Source organism: Hyperoodon ampullatus (assembly GCF_949752795.1).
Source record: "Hyperoodon ampullatus genome assembly, chromosome: 13".
NCBI classification, from domain to species: Eukaryota; Metazoa; Chordata; class Mammalia; order Artiodactyla; family Ziphiidae; genus Hyperoodon; species Hyperoodon ampullatus.
Genome location: NC_136926.1, coordinates 11764067 through 11787135, shown reverse-complemented (window position 1 = coordinate 11787135; position 23069 = coordinate 11764067). Strand labels below are relative to the sequence as shown.

General features: G+C 45.7%; 2 protein-coding genes across 2 annotated transcripts in view; one reads left to right on the top strand and one right to left on the bottom strand.

Annotated features, from left to right (window-relative positions):
• Positions 1–16962, bottom strand: part of VSIG10 (V-set and immunoglobulin domain containing 10) — a gene marked incomplete at its 5' end in the record, with an annotated part of 34343 nt that extends 17381 nt beyond the window's left edge. Inside the window, 2 exons of the mRNA XM_079717726.1 lie at positions 9474–9755; positions 16884–16962. Of these exons, the coding sequence (XP_079573852.1) occupies positions 9474–9755; positions 16884–16962 (361 nt within the window). The remainder of the gene's footprint in view (positions 1–9473; positions 9756–16883) is intronic.
• LOC307061887 (small ribosomal subunit protein eS27-like) lies at positions 12481–16841 on the top strand (the record flags this gene model as incomplete). The annotated part of the gene is made up of 2 exons (XM_079717262.1): positions 12481–12728; positions 16637–16841. 2 exons carry the CDS (start codon positions 12481–12483, stop codon positions 16839–16841), a joined length of 453 nt encoding a protein of 150 aa, XP_079573388.1.
• Positions 16963–23069: the final 6107 nt, after the last annotated feature.

The following is a 23069-nucleotide window of genomic DNA, read 5'->3' as shown; positions in this document are numbered from 1 at the left end:
ATTTCCATCCCTCCCACCTCTCTCTCCACCCCGCTGATATTCCTAAACAGAAACCACCAGCCCTTTTTGCTTGCAGGGTGATGGTAGCAATCACTCAGAGAGACAGACAGATAGGAGAGGAAACAAAAATAAAACAGCAAATAAATAAAAATACAGCGTGTTTACAAAGGTTCATCATCTTATGGAGGCCTTGGTCATGTCAGTTTCTTGGATGGATGCCTTAGCCTAGTGGTTATGAACTTGGACTCTGCATTCAGACAGACCTGGGTGTAAATTCTACTGCCGCTTCTAGACAGACAACCTTGAGCAAGTGTCCCTCCCTCCTATTCTCTCTCTCCTGTCCTTCCTATGAAATGAAAAGAACAGGAGTAACTTCTATCACCAGGTTATTGAAGGATCCAATGAGAAAATATAAGCAGAACACTTAGCCTGGTGTTTGACATGTGGTCAATGTTCTATGAATGTTATCTGACATTATTAACAGTAGTATACTTGTAGATTGATTCTAGAACATGCATCGGCAAACAATGGCCCACTGTCTGTTTTTGTACAGCCTACAAGCTAAGACGGTATGTACATATGAACACCCACAATCGATTTGATGAGAGAGAACACGAACTTTGAACCCCAACTAAGTGAAATGTTATCCCTCCCCCTCCAAAGAATCCCATTCTTCTCATTAGTAGGCCTGCACTACCAAAAAAATGTACTAGGTTATAGGAATTCCCTGGCAGTCCACTGGTTAGGACTCGGCGCTTTCACTGCAGTGGCCTGGGTTCAATCTCTGGTTGGGGAACTAAGATCCTGCAAGCCTCGTGGCGCACCCCAAAAAAAAAAAATATACTCAGTTATTATTATATTTTGAATTTTGTCAACAAAAAACATGTGGAAATTTGTTTTATCTCTTGTTATATAAGTACTTATATGATATCCTCATTTTTACCTGTTGACTCAGAAAGACTAGAATATTTACCATCTGGCCTCTACAGAAAACGTTTGATTCCTGTTCTACAACAATCCACTACTGCTGCTGCCTTCCTGTTCTCTGTAGTCATTCCTTACATCAGAACTCACTTCTTTCCTTCCCCACCATAACTATAGGTTGGCCAGTCAAGTGTCTCAAAGAGTTAATTTACATCTCAGGGACCCACAAAATAGGAGATTCCCATCTTCGTATCTTGGGTTCTCTGACGAGATGAAAAGTTATTTTCCTACATTTATTCTTCACACCAGCATTTTTATTTGAAAATGACCTAAGAATGTACTGACTACCCTCTGCTAACCAGTGGGTGTACCTGTTGTTCCACAGTGGGACAAGATCCTTGGGGAGACTTACAGAGTGTTTTGATATCACTTAGAGATGGAACATAAGGAATTCCCTGGTGGTCCAGTGGTTAGGACTCTGCGCTTTCACTGCCGAGGACGCAGGTTCAATCCCTGGTCAGGGAACTAAGATCCTGCAAGCCGTGTGGTGCAGCCAAATTAAAAAAAAAAAAAAGAAGGAGATGGAACATAGAGTGACTATAACAACCCCATTGCCTCCCCACCTCCCTAGTGACCACTGATTCTGTCCAGAAGACCAAAACCCAGAGGTCCTCAGCCTCTTACAAGCATACATCTCTGCTTCAGATGAGCTTGGCAAGACTCAGGGTAATCCATCTTTGGGCAAAGGTCATCCCATCTTCTGACGGGGCCAGCAATCTTTCTTCAGCATGCCCAACATCCCCTTTCCCTAGGACCTTATGTTGTGATAGGGCACAGTGACACCATCACCATCACAGAACAAGTACAAATCAGATGGGCCCAGTTAGTCGGGGAACATGGGGCTTTCCTGAGACTCCCTTTCCTGGAAGTTGGGAGTGGCAGCCACATCACTAGCTAAACAGGAGCCCTCCCATCCTCCAAACCCCAACTGAATCCAAAGGGGCTCTTGGAGGTTGATATAAACCAGCTTCCTCATTGCCCATGTGCCAACCAACTCAAACGCTCCCTCAACACTTGCTAGGCCTGAGAAAAATAGACACAGGGAGAGTCTGGCATTGTGTACCACTCAGCTCCCCAATGGCTAAGAGATCATCTCTTGAAAGAAGCACAAATTCTACTGGAATATGTTAAGGTCTGTGCTACCCACTCCACCCACTCCAGGCTTTCTGCAAGTAAACACACAGTGGTTCTAACCTCATATCCACCTGACTTGGAGGCAGGAGCGGATGGGTAGGTAAGTCAGTGAAATAAACAGCTGTGGCAATCCTGAACTGCTCTGGACTAAGGGATTTCTGTACCCTCAGGAGCAGCGGTCCCAATCTCAATGCCAAGACTCTTCAACTGCATTATTAAATTAACAAGGAACAGTGCAGAGTTCTTACTCCTGAGATGAATAACAAAGTCACATTGTAGTGCCCATTCCAGACAGGTTGTATCACCCCAGGCCTATAGAAAACCTCACTCCCTAGAAGGCAGAGGCACCAAACGCCCACTGATGGATAAGCAGAGATCCAGGTGGTAAGGAGGGAGAAAGCTCCCGGCCCTCATACAGCCAGCTTCATGTTTCTGCAGCATCTCTGTCCATTCACACATTCAAGGTCACTTACAGTTCTTTGTATATCTTGGATATTAACCCCTTATCAGATATATCATATGCAACTATCTTCTCCCATTCAGTAGTTGGCCTTTTTGTTTTGTTGACAGTTTCTTTCACTGTGCAAAAAGCTTTTTAGTTTGATGTAATCTCATTTGTTTATTTTTGCTTTTGTTTCCCTTGCCTAAGAAGACATATCCAAAAAAAAAAGTACTAAGGCCGATATCAAAGAGCATATTGCCTATGTTTTCTTCTAGAAGTTTTATGGTTTCAGGTCTTACATTTAAGTCTTTAATGCATACACCTCCATATCAAAAAAATAAAAAAGATTAAAAAATGGGCAGAGAAACTGAATAGACATTTTCCCAAAGAAGACATACAGATGGCCAACAGACACATGAAAAGATGTTCACCATCACTGATCATGAGGGAAATGCAAATCAAAACCACAGTGAGATATCACCTCACACCTGTCAGAATGGCTATTACTAAAAAGACAACGAATGACAAGTGTTGGAGAGGGTGTGGAGAAAAGGGAACCCTTGTGCACTGTTGGTGTTGGAATGTAAACTGGTGCAGCCACTATGGAAAACAGTATGGTGATTCCTCAAAAAATTAAAAATAGAACTATCACACAATCCAGCAATTCCACTCCTGGGTATTTATCCAAAGAAAACGAAAACACTAATTAGAAAAGATATGAGACTTCCCCGGTGGTCCAGTGGTTAAGACCCCATGCTTCCACTGCAGGGTTCATGGGTTCCAGCCCTGGTCAGGGAACTAAGATCCCACATGCCATGTGGCACGGCCAAAAAAAAAAAAAAAAGAAAAAATATGTGCACCCTTATGCTCATTGCAGCATTATTTACAATAGCCAAGATATGGAAGCAACTTAAGTGTCCATCAACGGATGAATGCATAAAGAAGATGTGGTACATATATACAATGGAATACTATTCAGCCATAAAAAAAGAATGAAATCTTGCCATTTGTGACGATATGAGGACCTAGAGGATATTATGCTAAGTGAAATAAGTCAGATGGAGAAAGTCGTAAGTGTATGATTTCACTTATATGTGGGATCTAAAAAATAAAACAAATGAAAAAACATAAAACAGAAACAGAGTCATAGATACAGAGAACAAACAGGTGGTTGCCAGAGGGGAGGAAGGTGAGGGAGATTAAGAGGTACAAACTTTCAGCTACAAAATAAGTGAGTCATGGGTATGAAATGTCCAGTGCGGGGAATATAGTCAGTAATTATGTAATATCTCTGTATGGAGCCAGGTCATAACTAGAGTTATTGTAGTGATCATTTTGAAAAGTATAGAAATATCAAATCACTGTGTTGTGTAACAGGAACTAACAATGCTGTAGGTCCATTATACCTCAAAAACAAACAAACAAAGAGACTCAGAAAAAGAGATCAGATTTGCGGTTATCAGAGATGAAGAGTAGGAGGAGGGGAAATTGGATGAAGGTAGAAGCTTCCAGTTATAAGATAAATAAGTACTAGGGATGTAATGTACAACATGATAAATATAATTAACACTGCTGGATGTCATATATAAAAGTTAAGAGGGCAAATCTTAAGAGTTCTCATCACAGGAAAAAACTGTTTGCTGTTTAATTTTGTATCTATATGAGGCAATGGATGTTCACTAAACTTATTGTGGTCATCATGTCATGATGTATGTAAGTCAAGTCATTACGCTGTACACCTTAAACTTATACAGTGCTGTATGTCAATCATACCTCAATAAAGCTGGAAGAAAAAAAATTTTTTTAAACAAGAAAACAAAGTCACGTACAGATAACAACTTGCCACATCTCAGATTTTTTCCCCCTAGCTTCCAAGGCCATGTTAGAATATTTCCAAACTTTTCTCCTTAAGAGACTAAGTTATCAACCATGTCAGTAGAAAGATGGGAAAAGCAAGAGGCACGCAAGTCTTGTTCGAAAAGCCCAGATGTACTGACTGATGGGAACTTGAGATGCATTTTTCCCACAAGAATCCCATCACCTCCTTAACCAGTTGATGGAGGTAACATGGACCAAGTGCATATACACCGTGTGTCCAACTCTATGCTGAAGTCTGTGTGTGTTATCTCAGAATGTGTGCGGGGAATCTGTGCCTAGCTTCCACCATTACCCCTGAATTCACAGATGATAAAACTAAGGTTGGAGGAGTTCAAGCGACTTCCCCAAGGTCACAAAGACAACAGCCAGCAGGACCTGCGTTTGAACCCGGGCAGCTGGGCCTCAGAGCGTATGCCCTCAGCCACTCAGTAACATCACCACCCTCCCAGAAGTAGTGGTTGGGTCAAGCCTAATCCATTTTCCGAAATCTTCCATGCAGAAATGAGGGCTGAATTCCATCTGAGATGCCAAGGCCTCCCCTTCTGCCACTGTCTGAGGAGCAAGAAGGGGCTCCCTGGTGCCCAGAAGGGCCTGGTGTTGGCCCGGGGTCTCTCGTGGAATGGGAACGAGGCCTGACGTTCCAGAGGGCCCTGGTGTATGTGAAACCGGAGGACACCTGTGCTATGGACTGAACGTTTGTATCCCCCAAAATTCATATGCTGAAGCCTGTCCCCAGTGTCATGGCATCTGGAGGTGGGGCCTTCGGGAGGGGATTAGGTCATGAGAGCAGAGCCCTCATGAATGGGATGACTGCCCTTAGAAGGAGAGACCCCAGAGAGCTTGCTTCCTCCCTCTCTGTTCTCCACCAAGGAGAGAAGACACACATCTGCCAACCAGAAAGCAGGCCCTCACCAGACACTGCATCTGCCAGCACCTTGATCTTGGACTTCCCTGCCTCCAGAACTGTGAGGAATAAATGTTTGTTGTTAAACCACCCAGCCCATGCTATTTTTGTTATAGCAGCCCAAACTGACTAAGACAGCCTGTGTTCTGTTTTCACAAACAAGTCCTACACCAGTCAGGGACCCCCTATGTTTCCAAATGAAGAAGTTTCCTTAAAACAAATCATACCACTGTAACTCAGGGAGCTCAAAACACCATTTGAGTTTAGTGTTTTCTTTTTTTTAATGTAAATTCACTTTCATCATAAGAAGACCTTGCATTTATCTCCCTACTGGGCAATAATGAAACTAATCCATCCTCCAATAAACTTAGCCAATGATTAATAAGTAGTCAGTGGGGCTTCCCTGGTGGCACAGTGGTTGAGAATCTGCCTGCCAATGCAGGGGACACGGGTTCGAGCCCTGCTCTGGGAAGATCCCACATGCCACGGAGCAGCTGGGCCCGTGAGCCACAACTACTGAGCCTGCGCGTCTGGAGCCTGTGTTCCGCAACGAGAGGCCGCGACAGTGAGAGGCCCGCGCAGCGCGATGAAGAGTGGCCCCCGCTTGCCACAACTAGAGAAAGCCCTCGCACAGAAATGAAAACCCAACACAGCCTAAAATAAATAAATAAATAAATAAATTAAAAAAAAAAAAAAAAAAAAATAAGTAGTCAGTGTCAGATAAAATCATCATAAACCGGAGAGAGTGATAATAAAAAAAAAAAAAGCCCCAAAAGTTGTAATGCCACCTGACTCCTCTGAGGTCAAAAGCAAAGATACTTATTGACAAGACTGACATGAAGGAATTATTATTATTTTTGGCCGCACCGTGCAGCACGCGGGATCTTAGTTCCCTGACCAAGGATCGAACCCGTGCCCCATGCATTGGGAGCACAGTCTTAACCACTGGACCTCCAGGGAAGTCCCGAAGGAATTTTTTTTTGGGGGGGGAGGGGGCTCTTTATTGAAAAAACCTCTGCCACCACTGACGCTCAGAACTGGATGCCAGAAATTCCATCGCTGCCCCCTCCAAGGAGTGCAGTAATGGTGGAGAGGGGTATGAAGGTGAGGATGCAGTGAGGAAAGAGGCAGGGTCCTGCTGAGGAAGGCAGGTTTGAGAAGGAAGTAGAGGAGGAGGCTCAAATCTTTCAGAAGCAGCAGCAGCCCAGCCCTGGGGCCTCCTAAGACTTTGCCATCTCAGGGGAGCACAGTTGCCCGGCTCTCCTGAGCCCTGTTGCAGCCACCACAGGTGCTGATGCAGGCATCCTTATCCAGGAAGTTGTTCTGCTTCCTCTGCCCCCGCTGTAAGCAAAGGTCTTGCAGAGCCTGGACTTCGCATTGTAGAAGTACCTGATGAACAGGGCCCTGCAGGGACCCACGTAGGGAGGCTCCAGGCAGAAGGCAGGGCTCAGGGCCTGGGCCTGGTTGCTGTTTTCACCCCCCGGGGTGCTGGCCACCAGGGTGCCCAGGAAGACTAGAAGGGCTGCTTGCAGGGGGGCTTCTCCCGCAGGAATTATTAATTACCGTTGGACAGCTGGAGTGAGGGAGGCCTGTTGGCACCCGCCCATGGGCTCACAGTGAGAACCAATCAGAACTGGGCCAAATAGGGTGACATTTTTTGATACACCCACATTCATTCCTGGCCATTCAGCGATTCATCCATGGCATCTCCAGACCCAAAAACACTGCATTTGCAAATTCCATAAAACTTAAGAGTTGGTGGGAAACATACAAACCACCCAAAAATCTAGACGTGTCCTTGAAGCCTCTCTTTCCTTCATCCTCCACTTCTAATCCACCAGCAAATCTTGCTGGTGCACCTCCAAAATATTTTCTGAACCTGTACATCTTCACCAAGGTCAGTGCTGCTACCCTGGCTCTGGCCACTAATATCTTATACCTCCGATTGGCTTCCTTGTGTGTTTTTTTGTTTGTTTGTTTGTTTTTAGTTTCTTTAAGTTCTTTTTAAATTAATTTTTATTGGAGTATAGTTGCTTTTGGTTTCCTTGTTTCTTATTTTACCAGTCTTTCTTGAGACCGCACACATCCATTCTCCACGTGTAATTCAAATGATACCACATCCCTGCTTGCTTACAGCTCCAGGAGTTCCTCCTGCACCCAGAATAAAATCCCAATTTTTGACCAGGTGTATCAGTGTCCTAGGGCTGCCTTAACAAAGTAAGTCAAACCAGATGGCTTAAAACAACAGAAACTGATTCTACCACTGTTCTGGAGGCCAGAAGTATGAAATCAGGTGCTAGGAGGGCTGTACTCCTCCGAAGGCTCTAGGAGAGAACCCTTCCTTGTCTCTTCCCTGGCTGCTGGTTATGGCCGTCCATCTTTGGCATTCCTTTGCTTGCAGCTACATTACTCCAATCTCTGCTTCTGCCACAATACAACATTCTCCCTGTGTCTCTGTCTTTGCATGCATTTTCCTCTTCTTATAAGGATACCAGTCAGTTTTAATTAGTGCCCACCCTAATGACCTCATCTTAAGTTGATTATATCTGCAAAGACCCTATTTCCAAATAAGGTCACGTTCACAGGTATCGAGGGTTAGGATTTCAACATATCTGTCTGGGGGACACAGTTCAACCCATAACACCAGTCCTACCCGGCCCCACATGGTCTGGCCCTGCCTTCCATGTCTCACACATCCTGCCCTCTCACACCCAGGGTTCCCACCACACCAGCCTTCTCCACATCCACACACGCACCATGTTCAACCCATCTTGCACTAGTTCAATTTCTGCCTGGATCCCTCTCTCTCATCTTCATGTGACTGGCTCCTACGTATCATTCAGCTTCAATGTCACTCTTTCCAAAAGCTCCTCTCTGACCCACCAATGTAAAGTGTTTCAGAGAATCTAATCGCATCACCCCATCTCAATTCTCTGCACAGCACCTGTCACTCTGATACTGCCTGATGCATTTGTTTACCTGCTTATTGTCTGTCTTCTCCTACTAGGATGTCAGCTCCACATGGGTAGAGGCCTTCTCTGACCTGTCCATTCCTGTGGCCCAGGGCCTAGAATAGTGCCTGGCATTGGGCTCTCAATAAATACATATTGACTAAAGGAATGAGTATATAATTTATAGATGAGAAAATCAGGGAGCAGTAGTGATCACATGGGTATTTCTACTCAACGACACACCCTGGGTATAGAATGTGGATATCCCTCTAAACCAGTGACCAACAAATTTTTCTGAAGGGGCCAGAGAGTAAATATTTTAGGCCCTGCAGGACATACAATCAGTGTCACAGCCACTCAGCTCTGAGATTGTAGCACTAAAGGCAGTCAGAGATAACATGTGAATGAATGAGTGTTGCTGTGTTCAAATAAGACCTTATTTATGGACACCGAAATGTGAATTTCATATAATTTTCACATGTCACAAATATAATTCTTCTTTTGATTTTTTTCAACCGTTAAAAATGTAAAAAAAAATTTGTCACTTGCAGGCCATACAAAAATAGCAACAGGCTAGAAATGGTCCACAGGTTATGATTTGCCAACCCTTGCTCTAAATTCATGCATATATATTGACAGACATGATAGACTGATTTAGGAAAGACAGTAGTAACAGTAGCTCATACCAAGCCCTGCATTTAGCACTACAGTGTAAGAGCATATACCTGATAAGGTATGCAATGCATTGTCCCCAATTAACAAATAAGAAAAACCAAAGCTACTGAAAAACAGAGATATTAAGCTACTTACTTACTCAAGGTGACCTAGCCTTAGGATTGGAACTCAGTCAGTCTGACTTGATTATGTTATACTCTGACTTTGTTGCATAATAAAATGAGACTGATAGCGAGGATGATATTAACAAGCTAACTAATATGGCAGGAGCCATTTACAGTACTTTATATAGATAAACTGGGATCTATTCCTCATAGCAATTCTATGAGGCAAGAATCCCCTTTATCTCCATTATACAAATGAGGAAATAATAGGTATGAGAGGTCATTTAGCTTGCAGGTAACAGAGCCCAGAATGAAACCCAGGCCATTGACCCCAAAGGCCTCCTCGGGTCCCAGGCTCTGAGCGCCACGCCAGCCAGTCTCAGTCCCCACCCACCACTTACTGGCCACCTGCAGCCACACCTGGAACCACCGAGTCTCATTCAGGACCTCCCAGCAGGTGTAATTCCCTTCATCCTGCAGGCTCAGTGCCTCGATGTGCAGGGAGCTGGCATTCACCAGAGAGAAGCGTGGCTGGGCTGGCGGGAGGCTGGAATTGGAGGACAGGAGGAAGACAGGCTCCGAAGCATTGCGGTACCAGGTCATGAGGCCCCTCGGTCCCAAGACGTTGCCACAGCGCAGCGTGATATTCTCGTGAACTTCTCCAATGACAACAGCCTCCAGTCCTGAGTGAGGAAAGGTCAGGCTGTTACCACCTTTCTTGATCTCCCTTTTTGCACAGTCCCTCTGCATTAAGATTTTTTTAAAAATCAGGCATGCATTTTTGAGATGCAATAACACACAGAGCCCCACCCTGTCGGGATAATTGGCCAGTACCTGACAGGAATGAACTTGTGGTGGATCACAATTGCAAACAGCCCTAATAACCCCCTCCCCCCACTATCCATGCCCTTCACCATGTCACTCTGTGGTGCCCTCCCACTCTGACTCTGGCAGGGCCATGTGACTTGCTCTGGTCAATGGGGTGTTAGCAAATGTGGTTCAAGCAGAGGCTTAAAAAGCACTGGTGTAATTGGGCTTGCTCACTCTCACTTTCTGCCACCAACCTGAGAAGGACATACCTAGCTTAGGTGCCAGGGGGAGGATGAAAAGTTGTCAGTTGTCTCAATCCTCCCAGCTGTGGCCATTCTAGATCAGTCTTCAGCCACTCAGTGAACGCCCAGACATGTGAGTGAGCCCAGGCAAGATCAGCAGAGCCAACTGACCAACCATGCCAGACCTTTGAGCAATAAGCACTTATTGCCATTTTGTCATTGTTTGTTATGCAGCATTGTTGTGGCAATAGATAACTGATACAGGACCCCAGTGGTTTTATTTGCCTAGCAATCCAGAAGAGGGGAAGGAAGAGGGCTTTGGCTTTGTTCCCTCTTTCCTGCTGCTCTCTCTGTCTCTCTCCATCTCAAGTCCAGTGCAAGACCTCTCGGCAGCTCCAGGCAAGAACAAGCTCACAGTGGGGACTTTGGGGCATGCTCTGTGCCAGGCACTAGGGAGCTAATAGTGGGCAAAACAGAGATCACCAGGATCTCACAGTCTAGTGGAGAAAACAGACAATAAACTGGCAATTACAATGCAGTGTGATAAATAACACAACAGCGGCTCAGAGAAGGGGCTCCGAAGTCCAGCTGTGGTTTTTGTCAGGGAAGTTTCCTCCAGGAAGCCATACTGAGATCTGATGGACAGGAAAGAATTAGCCAGGTGAAGGTGAAGCTGGGGTTCCCAGGCAGAAGGAAAAGCCCAGATCAGCAGCAGCACTGTTAGAAATGCAGATTATCAGGTCCCACCCAGAACATCTAAATCAGAAACAAACCAGGGGTGGAGGTGGAAGGTAGAAGTTTGCATTTTAACAAGCCCTCCAGGTGATTCTGATGCTCATTCAAGACTGACAAATGCTGGGACTTCCCTGGTGGTCCAGCAGTTAAGACTCCCGCTCCCAGTGCAGGGAGCCTGGGTTTGATCCCTGATCAGGGAGCTAGATCCTACATTCCACAACTAAAAGATCCCGCGTGCTGCAACTAAGACCTGGCACAGCTGAATAAACGTTTTTTTTTTAATTAAAAAAAAAAAGAGGGCTTCCCTGGTGGCGCAGTGGTTGAGAGTCCGCCTGCCGATGCAGGGGACACGGGTTCATGCCCCGGTCTGGGAAGATCCCACATGCCGCGGAGCGGTTGGGCCCGTGAGCCATGGCCGTTGAGCCTGGCGTCCGGAGCCTGTGCTCCGCAATGGGAGAGGCCACAACAGTGAGAGGCCCACGTACAGCAAAAAAAAAAAAAAAAAAAAAAAAAAAAAAAAAAAAAAAAAAAAAAAAAAAAAAAAGACTGACAAATGCTAAGGCAATTGATTTGGCATAAGACTGTCACCAGGTAAACAGAAGCGAATGCAGCCAGTTTTGCTGAGAAGTGTCACAATTTTCCAGCCCCCTCCACAATCAGCGCCCAAATACAAAGAGGCCACAGGCACAGGAATAATGGGCATAACCTGTTAGAGGTCTCTTACTCATGCTGTCACATTCAATAGATGAGAAAAGTGTGATGCAAAGAAGGGAAGTGGGCTGGCCCAAAGTCCTACAATGAGAAGGAAGCAGCATGAGATTAGAGTCTAGATTTCTCCATTCAGTTCTTTTCCCCACCACATCAGAAGTTTTCAAAGTATGTGAATATATTGGGGTTTTGTGAAAGATGATATTTCATTACAAAATAAACTGCCTTCAACAGTGGTATTGGGACAATCAGATTTCCATATGCAAAAGAATGAAGTTGGATCCCTTACCTCACATCATATACAAAAATTAACTCAAAATCAGGAGTCCCCTGGCGGTCCAGTAGTTAGGACTCAGCGCTTTCACTGCCATGGCCCAGGTTCAATCCCTGGTCAGGGAACTAAGATTCCGCAAGCCGAGCGGCAAGGTCAAAAAAAACCCAAAACAATTAACTCAAAATTGACCATAGATCTATATGTAAGAGCTAAAACTATAAAATGTTTAGAAAAAAACCCCAAAAGAATAAATCTTTGTGATTTTGGGTTAAGCATGTTTTCTTAGATATGATACCAAAAGTAAAGTGACAGAAGAAAAATAGATCAACTGGACTTCATCAAAATTAAAACTTTTGTGCTGCAAAGGACACCATCAAGAAAGTGAAAAGGGGCTTCCCTGGTGGTGCAGTGGTTGAGAGTCCGCTTGCCGATGCAGGGGACACGGGTTCGTGCCCCGGTCCGGGAAGATCCCACATGCCGCGGAGCGGCTGGGTCCGTGAGCCATGGCCGCCGAGCCTGCGCGTCCGGAGCCTGTGCTCCGCAACGGGAGAGGCCACAACAGTGAGAGGCCCGCGTACCGAAGAAAAAAAAAAAAAAGTGAAAAGACCTTTCTGGCGGTGACGATCTACCCACGAGAACATGCTTCTCACAAAGGATCTCCTTCATCCCTCTCTGGAAGAGGAGAAGAAGAAACACAAGAAGAAGCGCCTGGTGCAGAGCCCCAGTTCCTACTTCATGGATGTGAAATGTCCAGGATGCTATAAAATCACCACCATCTTTAGCCATGCACAAACAGTAGTTTTGTGTGTTGGCTGCTCCACTCTCCTCTGCCAGCCTACAGGAGGAAAAGCAAGGCTTACAGAAGGATGCTCCTTTAGATGGAAGCAGTATTAAAAGCGCCCTGAGGGAGGAGATATAGGGATATATGTATAAGTATAGCTGATTCACTTTGTTATAAAGCAGAAACTAACACACCATTGTAAAGCAATTATACTCCAATAAAGATGTTAAAAATTAATTAATTAATTTTTAAAAAGCACCCTAAATCAAGATGAATGGGAAACCATCCCAATAAACACAGTTTGGATACAAAAAAAAAAAAAAAAAAGTGAAAAGACAACCCACAGACTGGGAGAAAATATTTGCAAATCACATCTGAGAAGGGATTTGTATCCAGAATATATAAAGAACTCTCACATCTCAACAATAGGAAGACAAATAATACATTTTAAAAATGGTCAAAGGATTTGAATAGACATTTCTCTAAAAGATAGACAAAAGGTCAATAAGCACATGAAAAGATGCTCATCATTAGTCACTAGGGAAAGGCAAATCAAAACCATGGTAAGATACCTAACACTTCACGCCCACTAGAATGGCTAAAATCAAAGACAATAACAAGTGTTGGCAAAGATGTGGAGAAACTGGAACCATTATACATTGTTAATAGGATTTTTAAATGGTGCAGCTACACTGGTAAAGAGCTTGGCATTTCTTCACAAGGTTAAAATTATCATATGACTCAGCAATTCCACTCCTAGGTGTATATCCAAGAGAAATGAAAACATAGCTACACAAAAACTTGTATATGCATGCTCACAGTTATTCATAACAGCCAAAAGGTGGAAACAACACAAATGCCCATCAACTGATGAATGGATAAATAAAATGTGGTATATCCATACAACGGGAATATTATTAGGCTATAAAAAGGCCGAATGCTACGGCATGGATGAATCTTGAAAACACTATGCTAAGTGAAAGAAGGCAGTCGTAAAAGACAACATATTGTGTGATTCCACTTATATGAAATGTCCAAATAGGCAAATCTATGGAGATAAAAAGTAGATTAGCTAGGGCTGGGGAAGTGTCTTGTCTGGGGATGGGGGCGGGTAGTGATGAGTGACTGTTAATACTTAAGTAGTGGGCTTCTCTTTGTGGTGATAAATTAGTGTTCTGGAATTAGTGGTAATGGTTGCATAATCTTGTGAATATACGAAACACCCCTGAATTGTACAGTTTAAAAGGGTGAAGTGTATGGTATGTAAATTATATCTCAATTAGGTTGTTATAAAAAAATTAACTGCTACCTGCCTTTGGAATACCTTCCCTTTTATAAAAGAAAGAGTAACAGTTATCTGTATTTGGCCTTTTGTCTGGTTAGAAGGGGCTCCTTCTGAAAGATCAGTCAACCTGGAGCCACAGGACGTTCTGACTCTCCCCATTTTGGCCACACCATTACCCAAAGCCAGGGCAAGATGAAAAAAAAAAAAGATTCTAAGCCACTTGCTGGAAGGCAGAACATGTCACCTAATGCTAGAGATTCTGAAACAGCAAGAAACGCTTCTGAACAATCACTTTAAAAAGCAAGTGAGAATTATTTTTAAACAATTAGGCCTGGGAACCCAAGTTCTCAGTGGCAATCCCCACTGAGGAGAGAAATACGGGAGAATTACAGATGCAACGTGAGATCTGCAGACCTGCCCCTTCCCCGGCTCCTTGGCAAAGGAATAAAAAAGACTTGGAAAAGCCCTGGTGAAATTTTAGTCTTGGAACTTGAGCTAACATTGTCTTCTCCTCCAAGGAGTAGAAAGACATAACCACAAAATACACCATTTTAAGGCATTTCACTTCTCCTGGCTTTGTTCACTCCATTCTTTTTAACCACTGAAAGTGACCTTAGAGATCCTTCAGTCCTGAGGGCTGGGTTAAAGGCGAGGGCAGGCTGAGTCAGGGCTCAGTGGAGAAGAATTACAGTCATCAGTTAGTGATGTCTGACATGGACAAGGAATGAGTGGTCCCTGAGGGCGCACTAGTTCCATGCTTGATCATCCTAAACACCCTCATTTTACAGTTGAGAAAATTGAGGTTCAGAAAGATTAAGTGATTTACTTAAGGTCCTACACAAGCCATTGTGAGAGCTGGGACTGCCATTCAGGTCTTCAATGCTCCAGGTCACAGGAATTTACTCTGGTCTCCCAACCAGAAGGGTGAGACAATAAGACGCAGTAACAGTTTGTGTTACTAGAAGTCATCCACCAGGTATCCAGAGGGTCCCCGAAGGTCCCCCAACCTTAAATTCAGAATACGGACCAAAGGAAGGAGCAATAGAAACAACCATTTCCCAGTGCTGCCTTCATATTATCATTTACAGAGTTGACATTGTACCCAAACATTCATTTTTTTTCCTACCAACCTTTCCCCAAGAATGACCCCAGGTTTACAACCTGAGGTGACAGTGGGGGCATGAACATTGTCCAGAGTTAAGTGACAGGAGAAAGACAACATTTTCCCCCCAGACAACTTCCGACTTGAAAAACAAAGAACAAAAATACAAAGGTATAGTACAGGGATCTCTACTCAATGATCTGTGGTGACCTAAATGGGAAGGAAATCTAAAAAAGAGTGGATACGTGTATACGTATAGCTGATTCACTTGGCTGTACAGCAGAAACTAACACAACATTGTAAAGCAACTATACTCCAATAAAAATTAATAAAAAATAATAAAAGTTTAAAAAATAAAATAAATAAAAAACCAAAACTACATCAAGCGAGGCAAGCCCCCTGGCACTGTACACAAAGGTGAACTTGGCCTGGGCATCAAAATAACTGGGCATGGCAGCAGAGGAAGCGTCCCTGTGAGGTGAGCTGCAGCCAGTTCATTCCAGTACAAAGATTTCAGCTCAGGGTTCTGATGTCCCGAGGCCCTTGATATTCACAGTGCGGTAAACACTGCACACAGCTGGGGAAAAGGGAATACACAATCACCTTTAACTTTCAGGGTCGGCCAGTTGGAGACCGTGTGTCCGCTTCTCCTCCTCACAGCACAGTGACCACTAAGTACATTCTTGGAGGGGCCAGCAGGTCATGTCCATGGCTGCAGTGGGCCAGGGGTAAGTACTGCAGCAGGGAGAGGGGGAACCAATTTGAAGTCACCTGCCCTAGATGAAAATGGGTAACCACTGCTTAGTTCCACGTGGGAAAGCAGGCCCTGTGCTGCCAGATCCTCAGAGTTTTCCATCTAAACGAGAAATCTAGCTCATGAGAAATTTTACTATTTTAAAATAATTGCTAAAAACAAAGCAAAATAAAAACATGGGAGAGCCTCACAATTAGGAAGTTTTGGCACTTGCTGCTAGGAAGCTCGGGGTAGGGCGGGCAATTCCTCTAGGAACCTACAAAAGATCAGCTGGGTGTGCTGGACTGGGTAACCCTGAAAATAGGACCGTGCAAGTATTCTGGCAAACTGTATCTCCTTTCCCTCAACCCGAGTCCTCTCACATGCATTCGCTGGTGAATTAAATTCAAAAGTAATTTTTCAATCTTTTTAAAATTCTGTATGTTTTTGTAAGCAACCCTCTATTCTTTATTGTTACAAGGCAGAGCAGAGATGAACTGTTCGCCAATCATGTCAAGTGTAAGAGGCGATGTCAAGTGTAGGGGAAGTTTTCTGTAAGTCTGAATGAAATTATTTCAAAGTAAAAGTTTCGTTTTGTTTTGTTATTTAAGTGAAGGAGAAAAGCACAACTTTGCGACAGTCCACACAGGTCGGCTTGCAGGAGTGTGCAGGGAAATCCACAGGTTACAGGTGCAAGTTCAACCTTGGGCAGGGGGAGGAGAGGAAAATAAAGGAGCCCCGAGTTTGAGAACCATCGCAGCACGTAAAACCAGAACGCGAATTTACATCCGACGCTTCAAAAAAATAAAAATAAACATTTTACGCCTCTTCAATTTTCCCATCTTCAAAACTCCCATCTTCGATTTCCCCAATTTTCCCATCACCTCTCCGCAGGCCCCTCGAGCCTCGCCGGCTGCCCACTCCAAGGGTGGGGATGTCTTGCCTTCTATCAAGCGTCCGGGAAAATTCCTTCCTGCAAAAAGCCAAGCTGCGAGCAGGAAACTCAAGATCCTCCCGGGGCGACTTCGGGGCCGCGGCACAACTGGATCCGGCGGAGTCGGAGGGAATTCGGTCCCCGGCTCTCCCTCCCCACCGTTGACTGGCAAAACTCAACTTTTCCCTCCAGATCGCAGTCCCTTACCTGCGGCGACCCAGCGGGCCAGTAGCGCCCCGAGGCAGACGAGGACCCGGGGCTCGGACGCCCGGACGCCTGCGGCCATCTCGCCCCAGATGCGGGCAGGGGGCCCTCGGGAAACGCAGGCTCCGGCTTGGCTGGGTGTGCGCCCCCAAGGACTCCGGCCCCTGGGGTGGTACTGAGTGTTCCTCCCAGGTCCTCGGAACGACAGAGTAGCTCCACTTTCCGCAACCCCCAGGAAGGATGCTTGGGGTGAGCCCGATGTCAGGGGCTGGGACCTGCGCTGGGCTCCGAGCGCGATTCTCTCTCCCGAGCGCCCGGCCCGGGGTGGGAGGGCGCACCCCGCCCCCTGCGCCCGCCACCCACTCCCGCTGGCGGAAAACAACAGGAGCTGGGCTCCCTCCCGCCCATCCAGGCGGGAGCCCAACTTCCTCTACCTTGGCCGGGGAGGAGGGCTTTATGCAAAGGACGCACGCCGGGGCGCGCCGAGCCGGGTCCGGGCAGGCCAGGGGAGGAGCACAGAACCTGGTCCCTCCCTGAGCCCACTCAGCCGGGCTGGGCCGGGCAAAGGCCTGCGGCTGCCACAGGACGGCACCCTCGCCCCGGCCCGCCGGCTGCTACCTCCCGGGCGCTCCGGATGCGGCACCCGGAGGAGCGTCGCGAGCCGGAGGGGTCGGCTGCCAAGGGGCAGAATTCAGGGTCCCCTCGGCTTAGCTGTTCTAGGGATTCTTAGTTGTTTTCCTGTGCCCCGGACGGACGCCAGGGCCGCCATCGCTGCCTTTCTCTACCCTTTGCAGAAGGAAGACAAGTCTAGAGCAGGAGAAAGATGATCCCTTAGACCTTCCAGCCAAGAGCAGCCACGAGACTCTGGTCCTCCGGTTAACTGGCTGAGACCACACAGTAAGAGCCAGGGCAGCGGAACTGGGTTCCGGGAGCTTTTTTGTTTTTCCTTTTTAGTTCCCCCACCCCCATCCAGTCTGGTTCCCAGAGAACTACAGTCCCCCAGCCTAAAATCCCCCTCTTCCTGCCACACCCCCATCCCAGCCTTCTGTCCTAGGGAAAATACGGTTATGATATACTCAGGAAGAGCTGATCCTTGAAACAGCCCTACCAGAAACTTCCTCTTGAAAAAAACAAAACTGCAACTAATACAGTGAAATATTAACTGTAGACTCTAGGAAGTGGATATGTGAGTGTTCCCCTTCTTTGGATTTTTCTGTTTGAAAATTTCCCACTCATCTCATCATAAAATGTTGGGGAGGGCTTCCCTGGTGGCGCAGTGGTTGAGAGTCCGCCTGCCGATGCAGGGGACGCGGGTTCGTGCCCCGGTCTGGGAAGATCCCGCATGCCGCGGAGCGGCTGGGCCCGTGAGCCATGGCCGCTGAGCCTGCGCGTCCGGAGCCTGTGCTCCGCGACGGGAGAGGCCGCAACAGTGAGAAGCCCGCGTACCGCAAAAAAAAAAAAAAAAAAAAAAAAAATGTTGGGGAAAAAACAAACAATGCTATTAAGAAAATCATTCGTTCTGTTGCCCAAAGGCCCCTTACTGAAATACGTTTTCCATGAGGAAATCCTCTTGAAGCTACTAAAAGTGTATGTTTCACCCATGAACTGAGCCATGATGTTGCACAGTTCCTTTTTTTCCTCTTCTGCTCAATGATTTTACCTCTTCAGCCAGCTCCTGAAAGTTTTCCTCCTTCCTCTCCCCCTTTTGTTTCTGTTTTTCATCTTTTACTTGGTGATGGAAAGTAAAGTATGTCCAGGACGCACTGTCCTGTCTTCCCCGTGCCCGGCACCTCGGTTACCACCCGATATATATTTGTTAAATAGACAAATGAAAGTTGATTGGTTTTGATATTGAAGCTGCTCAAGCTTTCCTGACAAACACCTCACATCCTCACCTGAAGTTAACAAGATATAAGTAAAATTAATAAGTGGCAAGTTTTCAGCTGAGGGTCTGGAATTTTCTGTGACCCTAGTGGTGCCTCACAGGGGGACTTGCTCAGAGCACACCCTCCTGGTATATTTGCTGAATCAAATGGACAGTCTCTTGACCAGTTCTCCACTCCTACAAGGATCGACCTCCCACAGGATATTTTACAACAGTGATTAGAGCACCTCATATTTGCATAGCTGGGGGCTTTTTCTAAAGCAGTTTTTGAAACTTAATCTCAATGGTCCCTCCCTCCAACCCTTGGACCTAAAGAATCATTCAATCCCATTTTACAAGTGAGAAACCCACAGCTAGGAAGTTAAGCTCCAGGTCACAAAGTCGGTTGGTGGTAAAGCCAGGTCTGGAACCCATGTCTGTCTGACTCCAATTCCTGCCAAACCAGGTTCCAATCTTGTCACTTACACAAAGGCTGCCATGGTCTTGTCTACTTGAAAGAAAAATGTGCAATGTAAAAGTTGTGAGTTAAGTTGTATTTCGAGACCTTACTGAGGACCCCAGCCCCAGAGACAGTCTCTCAGGTAGCTCTGAGGAGCCACTCGAAGAGGTAAGGTACAATCCAGGATGTATATGATCTTTTTCGCTGGGAAAAACATGTAGTCAAGCATCAAAAGATTACTGATAACTACAAAGAACAGACATCTTAAGTTAATGATTTTAGCATTTTTCTATGTACGGAAAGATGCAAGAATTTGGGGTCATTTGAAATTTTTCCTTAGATATGCATCTTAACCATTTAAGGGCCTGTATATCCAGAGCACAGAATGTTTCCTGTTTTTCTCCATCCTGAATTCCCCAGAGGTTGCACTGTTGTGGGCCGCTGCAGTGGCTAGCGGCTTGATCCTTGTAGCACTGGAATGGCAGGCAATATTTTTTTCTTTACGGCCTGGATGTTTTGGATGTCACCAGACCAGCAGACATGGGCATTTCCCTGAGCAGGGCTCAAAGGAAGCCTCCAGACCACTCAGTGTGGGACAGAGCTGGCCCAGGAAGCACCCACTCTCTCTGGTTTGGGGAAGGCTGTTGCTGACTCTGGTACAGGACTTGTTAGGAAGTGCCCTGCCCTAACATCCAGTTGTGTTTCAGGCCACTCTGGACAGTGGAAAATGCCCTACCTAGAACAGTGACATTGGGGGTGAGTTGGGGGTTGGTTCACTGTGGGGTCTCTAGCAAGGTAGGGGTCTTTCAAAGCCCTAGTTTCACCTATCTGCACCTTATAGTCAGTGTTTACCTCATGGGATGGCCGTGAAGATAAAGTAAGGGACTCAAAAGTCTTTAAAGCATCGCTTTGGGGTCTGTCATTTGAGATGCACCCCGACAGAACCTGTCAGGACTCCTAAATCCTGCAATCAGATATTAAACATGAGGCTCAAACACCTCTCAGCTCAGGCTGCTACACATGGCTGTTTTTGTTTTGTTTCATTTTTCACCTCCCAAGAATTGAAAAAACTTACTCTATGTTAGGTGCTTTGTGTCCATTCATTCATTACCCTTCCCAATTGACATATGGCTCAGAGCGGCCAATTTACATCTCAAGTAAATGGGGGAGTCTGGATTTGAACCCAGGTCTAAGGGGGTGTCATCTTTTTTTTTTTTTCTTTTGGCCACGCTTGTGCTGCATGCAGGATCTTAGTTCCCCGACCAGGGATCGAACCCGTGCTCCCTGCACTGGGAGCACAGAGTCTTAACCACTGGACCGCCAGGGAAGTCCCATGAGGCGGTGTCATCTTGAACAGTCTTGGCGGGAGGAATGGGGTGGGGCTCCTTCCTGACTCCAGAGCCAGCGCTCCTGCAGCCTGGGTCTTTGAAGCCATCCACCCACCTATTATTTCCGCCCCACTACTCCTCTTGCCAAGTCCCCTCCCTAGAGGTAACGCTGAAAGGTTTCTTAGCAACAACGTGCTTCTCCGTTCAACCCCTCCTGGGGGCTCAGAAAGGGCGGGCCAGTTGGGAACAGCTCAGATAGAAGCCTGGCCCCTCAGGTCCAGCTCTGGACCCCTCACTTCAAGAATTACTGAGAGGTCTGTCTAGTGGGATGCCTACCGTGTGCTATAAAGCTAAAGAACTAGAACTATGGAGGGGGAATAAAAAGGGAGATTGGGATTGACATATACTCACTACTATATATAAAAGATAATGGAAACCTACTGTACAGCACAGAGAACTCTATTCGGTGCTCTGTAATGACCTATATGAGAATGGAGTCTAGAAGAGAGTGGATATATGTATATGTATGTATACCTGATTCACTTTGCTGTACAGGCAGAAACTAACACAACATTGTAAATCAACTATACTCCAATAAAAAATTAATTTAAAAAAAAAGCATTACTAGGAGGTGGATGTCAAAATCCTACTCATGCCTTCTTGGATGGGTCGGGGACCCACAGGCTGGTGCCTCAGAAACCAGGGGCAACAAAATCAACCTGGCTTCTTCTCTGGAGAAGAAAGCCTGCTAACCCTTCCCCAAACACCACATTCTCTCACCTCTCCTCTGCCTTCTGCCCAGAAGAAAAGAATTGAGGTGCAGGTGCTGTAGCAAGAAAGTTCCAAATCAGGCGAAGTTCCAAAAAGAAGCTGGCTGGGGGACTTCCCTGGTGGTCCAGTGGTTAGGACTCCACGCTTCCACTGCTGGGGCCCTGTGTTCTATCCCGGGTCGGGGAACTAAGATCCCGCGAAGCGCGGCCAAAAACAAAGCTGGCAGGATGAGACGGGAAAACGAAAAATACAGAGTTGCGAAATGAATCTATTTTTGACCGAAGCCCAGCGTCTCCTCTCTGGACTCAAGACCAAGAGCTTGAAGTTCAGTGCCTCCAAGTGACAAAGAACCACGGGACTTGGAAGCAGATCCACCCCCAGAAGATAAAATGCTGCTTACTGAGGCATGAGGAAAGTGATCATCCAGTGCCCTGAGAAATGGGCAACCAGCAGCTGAAAAGAGATGCATGGCTCACTCATCCTAAAGGATGAAAGGAGCCCAGCCTGTGCTGGTGAATGTGGAACCATAGACGCTCGGCTGGTGGCAGTGAGGGCGATTGTAGTGTCCTCCAATTTCCATGGTGTAAATACTTCCACGACAGCCAATTACAAGTTATCACTGTGAAATTACTTAACTATAGGCACAGTCAGCTCTCCAGAGCCAGTACCTCTGGAACGGCCCACTTTCCCCCCATAAGACGACTCCAAGGTGGGAAACAACAGGATTACCCAGGAGGAGACCTGCTGGGAGCCAGTTGTACCAGATGACTCAGGTGAATACATTCTCCCATCAAACTCCTGTTCTCAGGAATTCCCTGGCGGTCCAGTGGTTAGGACTCTGTGGTCTCACTGCCAGGGGCCCAGGTTCAATCCTTGGTCGGGGGACTAAGATCCTGCAAGCTGCGTGGCCAAAGGAAAAAACAAAAAACTAAACAACTCCTGTTCTCTGCTCTCACCCTCACCTATTGAGTGCATTTGTCAGCCAACATAAATGTTACCTTCCTAACTCCAAATTGGGACGTGTGGATTGGCAATCACAAAGGGATTGAATTCATGGGGACAGAAGAACTTAATAAGCTCAGGGTATCCCGAGAAAGCTTGGATGAAGCATTTTCCTGAAGTTGTCTATTTTTTAGATAGCATTTGCTGTGTTCCTGATTATAAACTTGAGCACGTTATGCTTAGTCTAGAATAATGAAAAAACAAAGAAAGAAAAGAAAATGTAACCACAAATCATCTAGAAGTAATCACTAACATCACCAGGAACTTTTCTGCTGAGTTCCAATGTGTGATTTTTTTTTTTTTTTACAAAGTTGTGATGACATTTTACAGTTTTCATTCCTGCTTTTTCCCCTTAACTTTATATTTAAAATAGACATTGTGTGTTTTTGACAACTAACTAGTTTTTTTAACTGGAAAACTAATAAAATGCTAATGTTTTTTTAAAAAGTCCAGATGAACCTTGCAGACATTGTGCTAAGTGAAATAAAGCAGTCACAAAAGAACAAACACTGTATGACACCACTTATTTGAGAGGTACCTAGTGCAATTAAGTTCCTGGAGATAGAAAGTAGAGGGGGTGAGGAGTGGGTAGAGAAACGGGGAGATGTTTAATTTATCTGTCATTTCCATTTTGCAAGATGAAAAGTTCTGGAGATGGATGGTGGTGATGGTGGCACAACAATGTGAATGTACCTAATGTCACTGAACCATACACTTAAAAAGGTTAAAAAAAAAAAAAAAAAAAAAAAAAGGGCTTCCCTGGT